Source organism: Hesperophylax consimilis, chromosome 17 (genome assembly GCF_061612785.1).
Source record: "Hesperophylax consimilis isolate HC1 chromosome 17, BYU_Hcon_1.0, whole genome shotgun sequence".
In the NCBI taxonomy this organism is placed as follows: Eukaryota; Metazoa; Arthropoda; class Insecta; order Trichoptera; family Limnephilidae; genus Hesperophylax; species Hesperophylax consimilis.
The window spans coordinates 480,157-501,082 of NC_142852.1; the positions used below are offsets into that span (position 1 = coordinate 480,157).

The following is a 20,926-nucleotide window of genomic DNA, read 5'->3' on the forward strand; positions in this document are numbered from 1 at the left end:
TCCTCGGGCGTCCCCATCATTTCATCATACCATGTCTTCCTCGAGGGTCCCCATCATTTCATCATACCATGTCTTCCTCGATCGTCCCAATCATTTCATAATGCCATATCTTCCTCGGGCGCCCTTATCATTTCATCATACCATGTCTTCCTCGGGCGTCCCCATCATTACATCATACCATGTGTTCCTTGGTTGTCTCCATCATTTCATCATACCATGTCTTCCTCGGGCGTCCCCATCATTTCATCATGACATTTCTTCCTCGGGCGTCCCCATCATTTCATCATACCATGTCTTCCTCGGGGGTCCCCATCATTTCATCATACCATGTCTTCCTCGATCGTCCCAATCATTTCATAATGCCATATCTTCCTCGGGCGCCCTTATCATTTCATCATACCATGTCTTCCTCGGGCGTCCCCATCATTACATCATACCATGTCTTCCTTGGTTGTCTCCATCATTTCATCATACCATGTCTTCCTCGGGCGTCCCCATCATTTCATCATGACATTTCTTCCTCGGGCGTCCCCATCATTTCATCATACCATGTCTTCCTCGGGGGTCCCCATCATTTCATCATACCATGTCTTCCTCGATCGTCCCAATCATTTCATAATGCCATATCTTCCTCGGGCGCCCTTATCATTTCATCATACCATGTCTTCCTCGGGCGTCCCCATCATTACATCATACCATGTCTTCCTTGGTTGTCTCCATCATTTCATCATACCATGTCTTCCTCGGGCGTCCCCATCATTTCATCATGACATTTCTTCCTCGGGCGTCCCCATCATTTCATCATACCATGTCTTCCTCGGGGGTCCCCATCATTTCATCATACCATGTCTTCCTCGATCGTCCCAATCATTTCATAATGCCATATCTTCCTCGGGCGCCCTTATCATTTCATCATACCATGTCTTCCTCGGGCGTCCCCATCATTACATCATACCATGTCTTCCTTGGTTGTCTCCATCATTTCATCATACCATGTCTTCCTCGGGCGTCCCCATCATTTCATCATACCATGTCTTCCTCGGGCGTCCCCATCATTTCATCATACCATATCTTCCTCGGGCGTCCCCATAATTTCATCATACCATGTCTTCATAAAATAAGAACAATCATTGAAATTTTAAGCAAATTCGGTCATGCAGTTTTTGAGTGTATAAGACAGAAACAAAGAAACATTCATCCGGTATATTTTAATATAATGGGTACGTTACTTTTGTGTCTGACTGTAGTCTGGTACGGGAACCAACGTTATTTGATGCGCTTCGAGTAGGTACTAGTTCTCGGAGGAATAATGTAGTATGTGGGTTGGTACCTTTAGGTTCGTTTTACTGTCAATGTAGTCCAGCCACTTTACAAGACAAGTCTCCACTGTTGGAACGGAAAATATTATACTCTCCAAATAGAAACGTTGCTTGAAATGGCTTTAGCCGTGTTTGGTGACCAGATCTGAATAGCCAAATGGTACCTCACCATCCTCTTCCCCATCAACCGGGGATGCCATAGTCTCAGTGGCTCCCGACGATTGGGGGTTATTATCAAATTTTATTATGCCACCATTTGCCTTTGAAAACTAGTAAAAGTGAAATTTAATCAGAAACAAGATAAAAATTTCTTATCACATAATATTATCATTTCACGTGTTTGAGATTATTGGTGGTGGCATAAACAAGAATTGATATCAATTTAATTTAATTTAATTTATTTATTTTTATACATTGGTACATTACAGTGTCTACCAAATATTTACATTTGTATATAATACATAAATTTAGAACTGTTGTATGGTGTTTTATGCTGGATGTGAGGTAGGTTTGAGTAGGTGACACTGTGGTGGTTAATGTTATATGTTTCGTGAACACCTCACTGGGAGAACCTGTAATGAGGTGTTTACGTGGTTATGATTAAATGGTACTTGTATTTATGTGTATTGGTTAAATTTTCTTATATAAATGTAAGTTGGGATTTTAAATTTTGTTATTGGTTATTGTACATTGTTCTATAAAGATAATGAATTTTTTATTTTATTTTTAAGCACATATATACATACACCCATGTATACACATAAATACACATATATTCATGCATACACACATATAAATAAACACATTTATACACACATACACATTCATCCATGATTATGTTTGGTTTGGTGTTATAATGTTTTGTATAAAGTGGATATCTTGTTTTTTGATCCAGGCTTTTTTGATCAGTTTTTTGTGAATGTTTGTGTATGTATTTCCCGTTAGTAGTAGTTTCAGAGTGGTGGGCATACAATTAAAAAGTTTTGTAGCGTAATACTGGAAGTGTCTTTGTCCGTGTGTGGTGTATGTTATCTGTATGTTCAGGGTATTGTTTGTTGACGACCTTGTTTTTATTGTTGTTTGAGGTGGCATTGAAATGTGTAGTTTCTGTTGGAGGAAAATTAGTAGTGCAGATTTGGCATAAAGTTGTCTTATTGACATGACGTCTAATGTTTTGAAAATTTCGCTTGAATTTGTGTAGAATGGTACTTGCAAGATGATTTTAGTAATTATTTCCTTTTGAATTTTTTGTATTGAGTCGATTGCAGTGTTTGTAGCGCTTCCCCAAGCCAGTACGCCATATGTAGAGATGGCAAAATTTAGCATTAATTTTCAGATTTTTTAGCATTAACAATTGGAAATTTAGCGTTTTATTTTGAGGCATAATTTAGCGTTTTGTAGCAAAATAGAAAAAAATGTATTTCGTGAATGTTTTTAGCGCATATTTTAAGTATTTTTGGTAAAATATATGTTTAACCTTCATTTGCAAGTATTTCCATGTGTAAGATTATAAATAATTATTTTTAATATTAAATTAATAAGGAAGGAAACTCTAAGTACTGGTCGAACACAAACACAACAAATGCAGATTTCGATTAACATCAATAGGAGTAATTTATTTCGCACAAATTGTGTAATGTCAAAAAGCTATTTTAGCCTACAGTACAAAAATATTAAATATTTACACATAAAATAGTAACAAAATTATAAAAAATCGTAGGAAAGGCTTCCAAAAATTAAATAAAGTAGGCCTATAATACTAGGCAATAATAATAGTAATAATAGTAGGCACTTTACTGATTGAATGATAGCATTGCGCACGTTTCAATAGTGGGCTCCTTCATTCTCGTACGCCTGTCAGTCAATACCCGGTATTTTCGGGAAATTCGCGCCTATTTCGCTAAATAGAATAATTTAGCTGAAATACGGCCAAAATCACGTTTTTCGCGTTAATTCGCGAAATAGAAATCACTGGAAACACTTTCAAATGCCTTGAAACGCAAAGAAAACTTATAAATGCCCTATTTTCGAACAATAAATATTTTTTCGCGTTTTTAGTTAAAACGAAATTTTGCCATCTCTAGCCATATGTAACAATCGATTGACAGAGTGCGAAATATATAGATCTAAGTATTGAATGTGTGAAAATGTTTTTAATTGACTTTATTAGGTGCATGACTCTTTTTAGTTTATTAGTAATGAAAGTATTGTGGTCAAATGTATTTTGTCATTGAAGAGCAAACCTTAACGAAAAGTGAAAGAGAAAATAAAAATAATAACGATCTCAACTGGGAATCGAACCAACGATCTTTTTCTTAGCCGGACAATGTCTTTTTACACTCGACCATTGGGAGTAATTATTATATTTGCTATCTCATATTTCAAATTCACAATAATTCATTATCTTGTAACTATTTTTCCCATATTTTTGGCAGCGATCTTTTTGAATGATTACAAAGTTGTAATGAATTCGTATTATCTTCGTATATTTTCATTCACTATTGCGAGTCATACCTGGTACTACCGGTATACAATGCACGCCCGAAGTTTAAAACGTGTCTCGACAATGAAGGATCTTGGAATCATGTTTGATAGTAGGCTGACATTTCATACTCATATTGAGGGGGCATGTAGCACTTCACTGAGAATTCTGGGCTTTGTTCTACGAACTGCAAGGAATTTTAAAGATAACCGGGTGCTTTATAGTTTTATTTAATTCCTTGGTAAGGAGTAGACTTGAAAGTGGGTCGGTGATTTGGAGTCCACACCAGGTAAAGTATTCTCTCATGTTGGAGCGAGTTCAGAAGAAATTCTTGAGATTTCTCTACATGAGGGAGTATGGCTACTACCCGTGGCTCTATCCTACTGACTTTCTTATGGGTATGCTCGGATTGAACTATCTACGGGTCAGGAGAGATGTGCGCATTGCTACACATTTCTTTAGACTGATTCGTGGATGGTTTGAAAACTCGGTCAACACGGAGAGCATTCATTTCTATGTTCCCGATAGTTATCTACGTCACCGACAACATATACTGTTTTATCTCCCGGCCTACAGAACTAACTTGCCAATGGTCATGCCTGTGGGGAAAGCAATCTTGCTGTTGAACATAATCAATTCGGATATCGACATGTTTAGCATCAATGAAGCTTTTTTGTTGTTTGTTTTAGGGGTGTTATGCCGTGTTGCGCTAACTCCTTCTTTAGCGACGTTTCGGACAGCGTTGCAGTGTCCATCATCAGGGCAGAGCCGGTAGATCCGAAGATATACCGGATCTGCCCTGATGATGGACACTGCAATGCTGTCCGAAACGTCGGCTAAAAAAGGAGTTAGCGCAACACGGCATAACACCCCAAAAACAAACAACAAAAATGCTTTTGGCCGTGAAAATCTAAAAACTTACCTCAATGAAGCTTCCTTTAAAAGGCAAGATCTATTATCACTGGTATAGTTGATATACGCACTGTTAATATTGATCTTAAAATTCTTATTACAAAAATATTTTAAAAACGCATTGAGATGAACAATTTTGTAATGTTTTTGAAATGAATAAACAAAATTGAATTTAATTTAATTGAAAATATTTACTGGGAATAACATTTACATTTCAAACACTTATTGCTATAGGTCAACCCAAGTGGTTCGCTGCGTTTGGTGATTTAGCAGGGGTGCCCAGGTTCATCGGGTGAGGTGTGTTCAAGAAACGACTGCCTACCAGCTGCATGGCGGGCCAGATCGAGAGATGCCGGTCTGGGGACACCCATTGACCTCTCCAACTGGTCACGGGACCACTCGACTTGCGCCGCAGTGGGAGGGTTCCAAACCGAACCCTCAAACCATTTGGCTTCCTCTCTTTCCTTTCCTTAGAAATACCCAACTCACAAAACAAGCTACTGTGTGGGGTTGTTTGAATAAAAATTGAATATTCATTTGGATTTTTAGAAAAAGTCAATCAAAATCAAATAATAAACATTGGATATGTTTGTCCCAGGCACAGTCATTCATCAACCAATCAAACAACCCAAATTGGTTTGTTTAATAGCTTTTATAACTTTTAGCCCACATTTATGTGAGACTGGTAGCACTGTAAACCTGCGCGCGATACCTCGCGCGGCAAATATTTCATTCTCTCTCCAGTGGTTTAGCCGCTTATAAGTTATCCGGTCATCTGTTACCAATGGTTTAGGTATAGTTAAACCGACCCCGAAACGGACTTACGGCTAGTTTAACAATACCAACACTGAACCGGCGCGTAAGAATCTCACAATAAGACAGTGTATCTCGAGAAACAAGTGGTAAAAACAAAATTACGACAGAGTCATAGAACTCTGATGTTAAATTTATATTTGTTATATTAAGTTTTTACGAACTTTCCTGTTGGTTAAAAGCATTTTTTGAGGAGAGTGCTTATTTGCGACAGCATTTACTGTGAAACTGTTAAAAAGCACATTTTCCGGAAATATACCAGGAAATCATGCATTATATTTTCATTGCCCGGTAACGAGTTAATATAAAACTCTCATTCGTTTTCGGAAAAGAAATTTCCGGTGGAAACAACAAATATGTCTAAAGCGTGAATATTCCAGCATTTGGAGGTTAGCTCAGTTGCCCGGTTCGCAGAAGGACAATGTAATGAAATTTCTCATTAAAAGCTCACATGAAAGCATTCACAATGATATTAAGCAATTTTTTTTTATAAATTTCTGTTGCGTAATTTATAAGAGACAAAAGAAAAATACACTTGAAAATAATGAACTGAATATTAGATAGGTACCCCAGGCAAAGGAATTGTGTATGTAAGAAATGTTTGTATGTTGTTCTGGAGCTATCTGTGTGTGTTCGGCCAGTCGAATCGGCCGCCTTATTAAACTTGAGTCGGAGTTTGCTGATAGAATTATGGAGTTGTTGTGGTCACCTACCTACAATACCTTGTACTGGTGATGGCTGCCGCAGGTTCCCAAACTTTTGTAGTTTTTATTTTTATTATTCTTTATTTTGGCTTTCATCCATTAGGGGTGATCTTGGCCATATACAATTAACATATTTCTTATTAACAATATCATCATAAACATAACATAAACATAACATAAACATAACATAAACATAACATAAACATAACATAAACATAACATAAACATAACATAAACATAACATAAACATAACATAAACATAACATAAACATAACATAAACATAACATAAACATAACATAAACATAACATAAACATAACATAAACATAACATAAACATAACATAAACATAACATAAACATAACATAAACATAACATAAACATAACATAAACATAACATAAACATAACATAAACATAACATAAACATAACATAAACATAACATAAACATAACATAAACATAACATAAACATAACATAACATAAACATAACATAAACATAACATAAACACAACATAAACATAACATAAACATAACATAAACATAACCATTACATAAACATAACATAAACATAACAAAACATAACATAAACATAACATAAACATAACATAACATAAACATAACATACGCATAACATAAACATAACATAACATAACATAACATAACATAACATAACATAACATAACATAACATAACATAACATAACATAACATAACATAACATAACATAACATAACATAACATAACATAACATAACATAACATAACATAACATAACATAACATAACATAACATAACATAACATAACATAACATAACATAACATAACATAACATAACATAACATAACATAACATAACATAACATAACATAACATAACATAACATAACATAACATAACATAACATAACATAACATAACATAACATAACATAACATAACAGAAAACATAACATAGGGTATAACATAAACATAACTCAATAAAATAACTCATAAACAAAAACAATACAGAGTTTTTTTTGTTTTTTTTTTGTTTTTTGTTTTTGGGATGTTATGCCGTGTTGCGCTAACTCCTTCTTTAGCCGACGTTTCGGACAGCGTTGCAGTGTCCATCATCAGGGCAGATCCGGTAGATCCGAAGATGTGTGAAACGATGTGTGTGTTCGGATCTACCGGATCTGCCCTGATGATGGACACTGCAACGCTGTCCGAAACGTCGGCTAAAGAAGGAGTTAGCGCAACACGGCATAACATCCCAAAAACAAACAACAAAAATGCTTTTGGCCCTGAGAATCTAAAAACTAACCAATACAGAGTTGGTAATAATAGGTATTTACAAAATTATGAAAATAGGAACCTGTGCACAATAGTAGTTAATTGTTATTTAAAAGAACCGATTTTTCCAAAATTAGAAGCATTATTTTTTTAAGAACAGTAATATGAAATAAATATAAACAAATACAATAAAAGAATCAAGAAAAACATACAAATTCATAAAGATTAACCTAACAAATATATATTTAAAAAAAATACCTTTTGGAATTACAAAATTATATAAAATTAATAAAATATTACATAAAATTCCCGACAGGCCTTGGCCATTATATTTCTCTAATACACTGTTAGAAGTTCGGATGTATATCCGCTTTAAAATCAAAATGAATGGAAAATTTATGAACGTATCTCAAAATTAAAAACTGTTTATGAAAGGTGATGAAATACTCTATTATATTTTATTATTAAAAATAAACAAATAATTTTTTAAATGATAATTAATGAAAACATAAAAAAAATTATTACCTTTTTTCGTAAAAACTCTGTTCTTAAATTACTAATAACGAAAAAAAAATTAAAAAATTTCGTATTTTTTTCTCAAATTGTGGTTCTAACTTTTGGTTTCATAGAATTTCACATCACATCAAAATTCATTGTCACTGAATAACAATTAACTGTTGCATTTGATCATAAAATGAAGACAGAAAGTATAAAATAATACTAGAAGGAGATACAAGTAAATACACAATTATTTACAAGTATGAGTAGACTTACACTGTATTAGTAATGATTTAGAAGATATGATAGTATAGCTTTCTTGTACCTAGCTTCTGTGCAGTTCATGTAATCTAGGTACAAGCGAGTGTTTGAAATGTTCAGTCTTGGAATCGTTACAATTAAACAGGGTTTTAGAACGAGTAGCTCTAATAGGTACATGAAATTCAATGAGGTTAATTAAATCAAGGCTGTCTAGACACCATTTACAATTTTGAACATAAATATTAATTTTTTTGTCTATATCTCTAATCTCTAAATAGCTTTCTACGTCTGTCTGTTTGTGCGCTTAGTTCTTCTAAACTACGTAACGGATTTTGATAGAGTTAACACTATTGTTTAGAAAATTTCTTTCTTAAGGTTAATATATTTAATACATGCATATTATATTTATTAAAAGTAGAGAAAAATCGATGTTTTGTAATCAATTCGTAAAAAATACTTTCGGGCGCTTACATTACTAACGCTGTCTAAACCTTATGAGATACATCAAAATAATGTACTACGAAATTGTATATCTTAAAAAGGCCTATAGAAAAGTCCTTGATGATATATGTCTATCTCCTAAGGATAACTCCCAGAAACGCCGGGTTTAACGTTACCTAGTTTAAATATAAAGCGTAACAAAAAATGATTTTTTTCTCTCACTGATTTGATCATTTGGCAGTAAGGGAGATATAAATATTTATTTGATACCATACAAGCTGTTCCCAAAATCGAACAAATTACCCCGTGGAATAAATCAACTATTTTTTTTTTATTTTTTTTTTATTTTTTTATTTTTTTTTTTTTTAATTTTTTTTTTTTTTTTAATTTATTTATGTAGTTATATTCTCGGGCCTAAGTGGGATTAACTCTCCATTTACTAATGCATAAAATAATAAAGATTCACTATAATTTCTAATGAGTAGGTATATATACAAAAATATCCAGTGTGATATATGTTATATATAGCGATGGGTTATGACCCATTTTATTAAGAGTCGACTCAATTGAACGAAGGCTCAATTTAACGGCGGCTCAATTGAACGACGGGTCAATTGAACGACGGGTCAATTGAACGATGTCTCAATTGAACGGTGGCTCAATTGAACGGCGGCTCAATTGAACGACGGGTCAATTGAACGACGGCTCAATTGAACGACGGCTGAATTGAACGACGGCTCAATTGAACGGCGGCTCAATTGAACGACGGGTCAATTGAACGACGGCTGAGTTATGTTCAGTTGAGTGGTTTCAGTTTCTGTCTGTATTTAGTGTCAGTATATTATTTATTTCTGATCTCCCTATGTTTTTAATTATTTAATAATTTCCTTTGTGCTATGCAAAAAAACCTTGTCTTAAAAAAATAATTTTAATGTTTATTGTTATAACTTGTGTTTTATATTGTTTCCTTATTTAAGGAAACAAATATTATTAGACGTAAGACAGATTTATATACATGCACTCATAATGTACTATACGAACAATAAGCTAATAGTCAAGCTTCATAGTCTTGTAGATCAAAGTTACACAACAAGCCTAAGATCACAACAAAGGATGATAGTACCAAAAATGAACACATCGTTTGGACAACGTTTTCATGTATTTCTGGCTCCTAAGGTGTATAATGGGTTCAAGCAGCAATGCTGTAAGGTTAAAACAGGCCCTCTTCAAAAGCAAATTACCGTATTCCTCATAGAATATGGCAGAAAGAAATCGGAAAGCTTCCTGAAAGAAATTATTGGTAGTTTGGGGTATTGTTATTATAAAGAATAGACTTGTATGCTGATGATGCGGTGCTGATTGCTAGCAGGATGGAAGATCTACAGTCTCTCGTGTCTAGGATGAACCAAGCATGTATGAAGAATGAGTTAATGATGAATGTAAGTAAGTCTAAAGTCACGGTGTTTGAAAGAGAGAGTAGGAAAACAGTGTGCAATATAATTGTTGCTGAGGAATACTTGGAGCAGGTGGATGAGTTTGTGTATTTAGGAAGTATGTTCTAGAGAGATGGGAAGGCTGACAGAGATATTGAAACAAGGGGAAATGCAGGGAACTCCATTCATGGAGGACTGAACGCAGTTGGCGCTAACTAAACATTGTCCAAAGAAGCCAAGCTAGCAGTCCACAATGGAGTGCTGGTACCTACCCTGATGTATGGAACTGGCAGAGAAAGGATGAAAGTAGACTGAATGCTGTTGAAATGAGATCCCTAAGGCGTATGTGTGAGATATGTGGAGATCCGCAAAGAGTGCAAGGCTGATGTAAGCGTAATGAGTAAGATCAAGACAGGGACGCTTAGATGGTTTGGGCATGTAGAGCGAATGAGCGAAGAAAGGAGAATGTGAATGGTAGCAGAAGTCGGGGACGCCCGGGGAAGACATGGCACGATCAAGTGAATCAGATACTCGAGTCGGGCCATGTCAAGCAAGAGTCAGAATAATAGAAGAGTATGTATGAATGTGAATGAGGCAAGAGTGTGTGGAGTGACCGAGTTGTTTGGCGGTCCGTCCTCTCTGCCTACCCCTGCGGGGAAATTGTTTAAGTGACATGATGTTAAGTTTGTGTTATTACTTACAGTGTTAGTACTTTCAGAATAATTTCCATTAAGACTTTTGAGTTTTAACGAGTGATTTGACTATATTGTCTTGTTGTAGGATGTTGGTATTTAACTGTTACAATAAGTAACCGATCGACACTTTTAGAACCGCTGAGATCCGCAACTTTTTACAGAGAACAAGTTACACAAACAGATCGCCGCGATTCTCTTACAATCAATACAGATAAACTCAGGTCGCTGCCATTCGATATAGTCTAGTATCAGTTCAGTCAGTCTTCTCTCTCAGAAGCGTCACATGGTCTCTGAGTGATCTGTCTGTAAGTGAGTGATAACAACGATAGCTGTTATTATTACCGATCGTAAATAATATCAATACAAGTAGAAGGTAGGATTATTCTTTAACACATTTTTTTGATTTGAATCAATGTTTTGGAGCAAAGTTTTGTGGTTGTGAATTCTACGTTTTAAGGCGATGCCATACGTAGTAATGCAAAATCATGTATTTTTGGTTTGAAAATTTGTTCGCCTAGAAATGTTTCAGATGCTTTAATTAAATACTGCGAGTAGAATACATTGAAATAATCGAGCATTTTTTGGATAAGTCTTTTTATAAGCCCAGAAAAAATAATGTAAAGGCCTATGAAAACTGCTTTAAAGTTCAAAATTTCCTACTTACGAACCCATTTTCGGTTATGATTTTATTGTATAATATAGTAAATTAAGTTATTTATAAAATGATCGAAATAAAAATTATATATTTATGCCTGAACATCCACAAAATAAAATAAAAGGCACTTTTTGGACATGTTTTTTTCTTGCATAAATCCAAACAGGCGGATGGTGTTAAGCGGGAATTTAAACCTTATCGCCATCTGCGTAAGGGTTGTTATTGATAGCGGCTCAATTTAAAATATTACACGACGTAGTGCATCGCCTTAATGTGAAAATAATATTAGTATTGTAGAATTCTTTAGATTCTGTTTTACTTGAGAAGGAGACGGGGAAGAGGAAGATGGGGTTACTCAGATCTAGTCACTAAACACATGGCTAACGCTATTTCACCAGTGCGATACTGAGAGTATCTTCCACTCGTAGTCTGATATTAAATTGTGAAATATCACAAAATCCGCGACCTCCGGATTATTAGTCGAGAATCTCACGCCTCGACCGACCACGGAGGCCGTCATGTATAAATTTGCAGTTTTTTTTAAGACTGATGTAATTTTGCACACTTGACCATCAAAACTAGAGGAAGGTCACTGTCGGAAGCGAAGCTAGCAGTCGACAATGGAGTTCCGGTACCTACCCTGATTTGCGGCAGTGAGGAATGAAACTGGCAGAGGATGAAAATAGACTGAATGCTGTACAAATGAGTTCTCTGAGACGTAGATGTGGTATTCGACTCGCAATTCATGCAAGGTAGATGTAAGCGTAATGAGTAAGATTAAGAAAGGGACACTTGGAGACACAAAGAAAAGGCTGTAAGGAGAATAAACGACGCTACTGTGAATGCGAGTCCCGAGGAAACATGGCACGATCAAGTGAACCAGAATCTTGAGTCAGGCCAAGTCAAGAGTCGGGATAGTATGTGTAGGACGATGTATGAATGTGAATGAGGCAAGGAGGATGTGACAGAGTTGTTTCCTCTCTGCCTACCCCTTGCAGATGGCAGTTAGTTGGGACCTACTCAGATAATAATGTATCTTTTACATTATAATATTATTTCACTTTAATGTAGACAAAAGTGGGTATGTACATAATTTCTATTACATTGATAGAATGCAGTCTCTCTGCCCTCTGCTCTCTTCAGCTCAATCGGATGTCTGGAAGATTTGAATGAAAAACTACCCAAAAGAAAAGTAAAATTCAAATTTAAAATTGTTTGCCTGAGATATTTCCATTTGTGAAAACGCTCCTCATCTTCTAAGATATATTTCTGAATGAAACAACGCGCCTCATCTTTTTAGAGATATTTCTGTTTGTGAAAACGCGCCTCGTCTTCTAAGATATATTTTTGTTTGTAAAAACGCGCCTCATTTTAGAGATATTTCTGTTTGTGAAAACGTGCCTCATTTTAGAGATATTTCCATTTGTGAAAACGCTCCTCATCTTCGAATATATATATTTGAATGAAAAAACGCGCCTCATCTTTTTAGAGATATTTCTGTTTGTGAAAACGCGCCTCGTCTTCTAAGATATATTTTTGTTTGTAAAAACGCGTCTCATTTTAGAGATATTTCTGTTTGTGAAAACGTGCCTCATTTTAGAGATATTTCCATTTGTGAAAACGCTCCTCATCTTCGAATATATATATTTGAATGAAAAAACGCGCCTCATCTTTTTAGAGATATTTCTGTTTGTGAAAACGCGCCTCGTCTTCTAAGATATATTTTTGTTTGTAAAAACGCGTCTCATTTTAGAGATATTTCTGTTTGTGAAAACGTGCCTCATTTTAGAGATATTTCCATTTGTGAAAACGCTCCTCATCTTCGAATATATATATTTGAATGAAAAAACGCGCCTCATCTTTTTAGAGATATTTCTGTTTGTGAAAACGCGCCTCGTCTTCTAAGATATATTTTTGTTTGTAAAAACGCGTCTCATTTTAGAGATATTTCTGTTTGTGAAAACGTGCCTCATTTTAGAGATATTTCCATTTGTGAAAACGCTCCTCATCTTCGAATATATATATTTGAATGAAAAAACGCGCCTCATCTTTTTAGAGATATTTCTGTTTGTGAAAACGCGCCTCGTCTTCTAAGATATATTTTTGTTTGTAAAAACGCGTCTCATTTTAGAGATATTTCTGTTTGTGAAAACGTGCCTCATTTTAGAGATATTTCCATTTGTGAAAACGCTCCTCATCTTCGAATATATATATTTGAATGAAAAAACGCGCCTCATCTTTTTAGAGATATTTCTGTTTGTGAAAACGCGCCTCGTCTTCTAAGATATATTTTTGTTTGTAAAAACGCGTCTCATTTTAGAGATATTTCTGTTTGTGAAAACGTGCCTCATTTTAGAGATATTTCCATTTGTGAAAACGCTCCTCATCTTCGAATATATATATTTGAATGAAAAAACGCGCCTCATCTTTTTAGAGATATTTCCATTTGTGAAAACGCTCCTCATCTTCTAAAATATATTTCTGAATGAAAAAACGCGCCTCATCTTTTTAGAGATATTTCTGTTTGTGAAAACGCGCCTCGTCTTCTAAGATATATTTCTGTTTGTAAAAACGCGCCTCATTTTAGAGATATTTCTGTTTGTGAAAACGCACCTCGTCTTCTTTGAGATATTTCTATTTGTAAACGCGCCTCACCTTTTTAAGACGTAAAAATTATCGTCGGATTTTAGCAATTAATTTCACTCACTTTTGCAATAAATTTATCATGCTTTTAATTACGTATGAAGAAGCGAGCGTAATAATTCATTAACATGAGATCGAACAATAATTAGGTCCCAATGGCCGAGTGATTAGAGACGTTGTTCCGGTAAGACGATCCTGGGTTCGATTCCCAGTTGATTATATTCTTCATCAAAGTAATTATTCAATATGATGAACATCAGTGCAAATGACCTTCAAAACAAGATGAAGGTCACTCTTTATATGGGATTTAGATCATTGTTTTTATGGGATTTAGTTCATTGTTTGTATGTGATTTAGGTCACTGTTTATATGGGATTTAGATCATTGTTTATATGGGATTTAGTTCATTGTGTATATGTGATTTAGGTCTCTGTTTATATGGGATTTAGATCATTGTTTATATGGGATTTAGTTCATTGTTTATATGGGATTTAGATCACTGTTTATATGGGATATAGGTCACTGTTTAAATGGGATTTAGGTCACTGTTTATATGGGATTTAGATCACTGTTTATATGGGATATAGGTCACTGTTTAAATGGGATTTAGATCACTGTTTATATGGGATTTAGTTCATTGTTTATATGGGATTTAGATCACTGTTTATATGGGATATAGGTCACTGTTTAAATGGGATTTAGATCACTGTTTATATGGGATTTAGTTCATTGTTTATATGGGATTTAGATCACTGTTTATATGGGATATAGGTCACTGTTTAAATGGGATTTAGGTCACTGTTTATATGGGACCCCTTAATTCCCTGCATTTCGAATTTCTACCGATTTATAATATATTTCTCTTTAAAACCTTAAGTTTGTTCCCAAAAACATGTACGTTATTTTACAAAATAATATCTGAAACATTTGTGGATTCGAAATGGTAATTATAAGAAATTCCTTCGATAGAAAAAAAATCACAATGTAAGCTCCGATAATTATTAAAAATACGTTTAGTTCTGTTATTTAACATGTTAAAATAAGAAAAAAATCACCGCGTTTCTTTAAATGCAACTTAGGCATTTGTAAACAGATTTATGGTAGTTTTAAATGAGTCGTGTTTTATCAAATATATTCACATTCGCTTAGTTAAAATCGTTTGTTTTATATATTATGGTGCTAGGATGGGTTGATTTACAGAAGTTGAACAATTCATCAAATTTCAACGTTAATTTGCGAGTTCTGTGAATGTCCTATTCATGTTCTGTTATTAGGCCAGTTACTCGACAAAACTGATAAAATAACAAAACTTGAAAAGAACTCCCACAGAACTTGAAAATTAACTTGAAGAATTGTCCAAATTCTCCGAAACAAAAGATTCGTATTTGAATATCTCCATTTCAAACCATCTTCTTCTTCTTTTTGATCTACGTTAGAGAAAAATTACTCTCGATTTAGAATAAACACTAATGTAATGACCGGCCAATGCCGCTAGGCCCTGTAGGCGGCTTTTTTTGGGGCTTTGCCGAAATTAGTAAAGTTCCCTGATAGAGTTTTGTCGCACTTCTGAAAAAGAATCTACTGTGAACATTTTTTGAAATATTTAAATGGATAAGAAGATTTTTATAAAAACATATATCTTTTTATTAGTATGTGAAGTTTTCAAATTTATCACAAGGGAAATTGGACGGAAAACTTGTTGGGAAATTTTTTAAAGGCTTTTTTTAAATTTTACTATGTGAAGATGGAGGTTTGTTTGTAAAATTCAATGGTTCTTTATGAAAATAACAGAGGGTGCCACTTCCGCTTGCAATGATCCAAAACTGTACAGTCATTGTGATAATAATACTATCAGATTCGAACACGTGACCTATTGGGCAGAGACAAGAAATCCACCGTACCGCCACGGAGCTGAGGTCTGACGTTTTGCTCAACTCGTGTAATTATTATAAACAATAAATTGAAATATTTATTTAGCTGTGTAGACATGTCGTGGTTTGCAATAATATGTTATTTTCCATACAAAATATTACACAGATTTATAAAATTATACTTAACGAGCTGATGACCCATACATGTCCCTATGAAATTGCACTTTAAGTATTATCAATTTATTATTGACTGATAAGAACCAGACGAAGTGCAACAAATGATTGGCGTGTTTTGTAATAACAAACTAATTGGATTGTGAGTTAATGATGAATGTAAGTAAGTCTAAAGTAACGGTGTTTGAAAGAGAGAGTACGAAAACAGTGTGCAATATAGTTGTTGCTGAGGAATACTTGGAGCAGGTGGATGAGTTTGTGTATTTAGGAAGTATGTTCTAGAGAGATGGGAAGGCTGACAGAGATATTGAAACAAGGGGAAATGCAGGGAACTCCATTCATGGAGGACTGAACGCAGTTGGCGCTAACTAAACATTGTCCAAAGAAGCCAAGCTAGCAGTCCACAATGGAGTGCTGGTACCTACCCTGATGTATGGAACTGGCAGAGATAGGATGAAAGTAGACTGAATGCTGTTGAAATAAGATCCCTAAGGCGTATGTGTGAGAAATGTGGAGATCTGCAAAGAGTGCAAGGCTGATGTAAGCGTATTGGGTAAGATTAAGAAAGGAACGCTTAGATGGTTTGGGCATGTAGAGCGAATGAGCGAAGAACGGAGGATATATGATGCAAATGCGAATGGTAGCAGAAGTCGGGGACGCCCGAGGAAGACATGGCACGATCAAGTGAATCAGATACTCGAGTCGGGCCATGTCAAGTGTCAGAATAAAAGAAGAGTATTTACGATGTATGAGTGTGAATGACGCAAGCAATATCACAATATATATATTTAAATAACTCTATGAAATAACATTTATTATTTGTTATTTAGTAATTTTTAATAATATTTGTGTTCACGGTCTTCGGGGGTAAAGTGCGATAACTTCGGGGGGGTGATTCTATTTTTTTTAAATTTCAACTTTTTAATGTAGTTTTTAAGTAAAAGAGTTGAGTTATTTGTATGGGATATAAAACATTGGAATTTAGAAAAAAAAAATTTCACTTCTACCATCGTGGAAAATCACTTCCCCTCAAGTTAGCGCACTTACTCCTGGACACCCTGTATGAAACAAAAATAAAAAGTGATCTTTGCTTAGTTAAATAATTTTTTTAGTTTCGTGTAAAGCAGGATTTACAGTTATCACGATGGATTCCCCTATATTAACAAACGTACCTAGAATGCTGTGCTCGTTCTACCGGTATTTCAATGGAAGATGCTCCGACGAACTAGCGTTATTGATCCCTTCGCAATCGGGAAACACACAAAACGCGCCCCAACATGTTGACATTTGTCACAAGAGAACGGGTCATTTCTTCGTCTCGTTATTGAGTTCTGTTTGCCGGCCTCTGTGTTTTATCCCTCCTACAACATGGGTCCCTTCAAGACCCGTGTTCACTTCATCCTTACCTCAAAAAGACCCTCCGCCCAGCATCCCGTCGTGTGCAATAAAATTTAATTAGATTAATTTTCATTTTTTCACAATGTACTGATTTAAAAATAATGTATGGTGTATTCGTCTCACGTACCAGAGTTGAAAGTACTCTCAATATCACCCTGTTGTGAGACCAGATCTGAACAGCCAGGTACTTCCCATCTCCCTTAAGCCTCACAACATACTCCAATTGGGGATGCCATAGTCTCACTGGCTCCAGACGGTTGGGAGCAGTTGGTACTCTTGTCCAGTATAAGTTTCTTTCTCACGTAAAAATATGATAATTAACAATTTTTTTCATAAGCAATAATTATTAGCCTGAAACACTCATCCACATTGAAAAATCTCCCGATGAAAGATACATGACGCCAACGGGACTTGAACCCGTGTCCTTTCGATTTCCGGTCGACAGCTCTGACCACTGAGCTATGGCGGCTTATCTCTTATCCGCGAAATAATTCAATATATACTAGTGTTTCATTCAACAATTACTGCTTATTACATTTTTTCACCTGAAAACAACCAACTTTATTTTATATGAGAAAGGCATTGTAAGTGCTAACTCTCTCACTAGATGGCGTCGAGACAAATTGTCTACATTACGAAGGGACACGGGTTCAAGTCCCGTTGGCGTCATGTATCTTTTATCAGGAGATTTTTCAATGTGGATGAGTGTTTCAGGCTAATAATTATTGCTTATAAAAATAATTGTTACCCTTTGTGCTATGCATAAAAAATCTTGTCTTAAACATTAATTTACCAAAAAAAAAAAAATTAATATGAAAATTAACTTATTTGCTTAAATTGTAATTTTCATTGACATTTTTTTAAAAATCATTAAAATTTTGTTTTTTTTTTCGTTTAGACGTTTTCCACTGACAGACTATTGGACTGGTGACAGTGAGTACTGGCGTACTGAAAAGTGCAAAAATGCGGCTGAATTTGTGTTTCCTGCTGCTGGCGCTCGTGCTGTGTGCCGACGCAAGGCCCAAAAGGAGACGTACCAGCTCTGAAGAAGATCCGGTTACCAAACCCCGAAACGTCAAGACCTCGACTGGTAAAGCTGACACTTGCGGATATAACGTAAGAAAACTATTTTTAATCAAACAACGAGTTTATCTGAAGAGTTTCAGATCGATCGGATGTCGGGAAGTGCGTTAATTTCCACTTCAAAGATTTTCACTAATTCATTTCCGAAAAAAAAAATTAAATTCAAATTGGTGTATTACTAAAAATTTAATTTATTAAGAAAATAGTGACAACCGGTGCTGACTTAAAGCCTTACGTATACAGAGATAATCGCAAGCTACGTGACTGATGCAATCACAAGTAGCCAACAGATACGCTGCACTTTAAAACTGCTTTACTTACATCGTAAGGAAGCACAAGCTAAAAATGTGTATATTATTGGTACACCTTATATTGTAGGTAATAGGCATTAAAATCACAAGAAAAACGACGTCTAGAAACGTTCGATTTCAAGCACAAAACTGTTTTTTTTATTTATTTTGTAAATACTTTTATAAGAAAGCAAAAAATTAATCAACTGAATCTGTCACAGATAATCTTAGCTATAATACTGTTATCTTTTTTAAGTTTTTTTTTTTAGTAGTTTACATTTATATTTTTTATTGAGTAATTTATTTTTTTATTTGAATTCTACTCAAACGGAACGATAGTAAAACCTTCAATTTATCTAAAGCATATTTTTCGGTATTCATAATATAAACCAATTCGATATAAAGATTAATCAAAATAGTGATTTGGCATTAAGCTTCGCCTTAACTCCCAGCAACTGTGGAGTTAATTATACAATTTCAAGTGTGATCTAGCAATGAAGACATGATTGTTTTTTTTTTTTTATATTTACAAGCATAAAAAATATCTAACTGAAGATTTTGGGTTTACCCATACAACTCAATATTTTTTAATTGTAGGGCATTCGTAGCCGCTAAGGAACTACATAAGAATGATGTCAAATGGACTTTTATTTCCAACCTCAATCTACGATTTCTTTGCTAAATCCTTTCTTATGTTCCGGTATATTATGGCCATATAAACATAGACATTTTCCCACCTATTGACAGTCAAATCATGTTTGGATATCATTTCTGTCAAACGAGATACGAATACAACTTCTGTAGCGTGCTACGTAGTCGTGTACAAAACAGTATTTCGGATACTGGTGAGCGTATGCATCATATCTCCATGTAAGTAGGGCTTAAGGGTTAATCAATGAAGCGGGCCACAGATAGCAGCGTACGAAGTCAAGAAGAATGTTAGAGATAACCGGGTGCTTATAGTTTTATTTAATTCCTTAGTAAGGAGTAGACTTGAAAGTGGGTCGGTGATTTGGAGTCCACACCGGGTAAAGTATTCTCTCATGTTGGAGAGAGTTCAGAAGAAATTCTTGAGATTTCTCTACATGAGGGAGTATGGCTACTACCCGTGGCTCTATCCCACTGACTTTCTTATGGGTATGCTCGGATTGAACTATCTACGGGTCAGGAGAGATGTGCGCATTGCTACACATTTCTTTAGACTGATTCGTGGATGGTTTGAAAACTCGCTCATCATGGAGAGCATTCATTTCTATGTTCCCGGTGGTTATCTCGTGGTTATATTTTTTTTTTTACTTCCGATTTTATGTCCGGGTTAAATCTTCCCCATAGGAAAAACTAAACCCTTCCACACACTTTTTCACAAATGATCATCTAGTCAATCAACATTATGCAAGTGCATTATATAAGCAAAATAAATACAAAACAATACAAGAACAACACGTCAACTCACCAGAGATCAAATGGGAACATAATTCACCGACTTCAGATATTTTCATATCAGAGGGTTCGGCTCGGTAGAACTCCTAACTGGACCTGTAAATCCTACTGATCCCTCAACATAAATATTTAAAAAATCTTTCGTTATCCTACATGTATTCAAAATGACCGACGTTTGCATCTTTATATATAAATTTTTTGATAAATCTAATACGCCTAAATTTGAATTATTATTTTTTTTTTAAATTATTATTATTATCATTCGCTCTAAATGACCAAACCATCTAAGCGTCCCTTTCTTGATGTAACTCATTACGCTTACGTCAGCCTTGCACTCTTTGCGGATCTCCACATTTCTCCACACGTGCACTAAAAGCATACGCAGCTGTCTGTGGCCCGCCTAAGAAAAACGGTACTCGAGAAATATTATAGAAACCCGGTTAGTTACTGCAAACAAAGCAAATAAATTGTATTGGGTAAAAAACCAACTAATTGATTATAATTTGCTGTAGTTGGACTATTTCTGTCAATAATTTAATAAACATATTA

The 20,926-nt window shown here is 34.9% G+C and overlaps 1 protein-coding gene across 2 annotated transcripts in view; it reads left to right on the top strand.

The window, feature by feature from the left end:
* Positions 1–11,038: 11,038 nt before the first annotated feature.
* The window catches only part of LOC149415713 (lysosomal alpha-mannosidase-like), a 57,621-nt gene continuing 47,733 nt past the window's right edge, over positions 11,039–20,926 (top strand). For both annotated transcript variants that reach the window (XM_089642177.1, XM_089642176.1), the window contains exons 1-2: positions 11,039–11,196; positions 18,463–18,680. In XM_089642177.1, the coding sequence (XP_089498303.1) occupies positions 18,528–18,680 (153 nt within the window). In that variant the 5' untranslated portion in view covers positions 11,039–11,196; positions 18,463–18,527. The remainder of the gene's footprint in view (positions 11,197–18,462; positions 18,681–20,926) is intronic.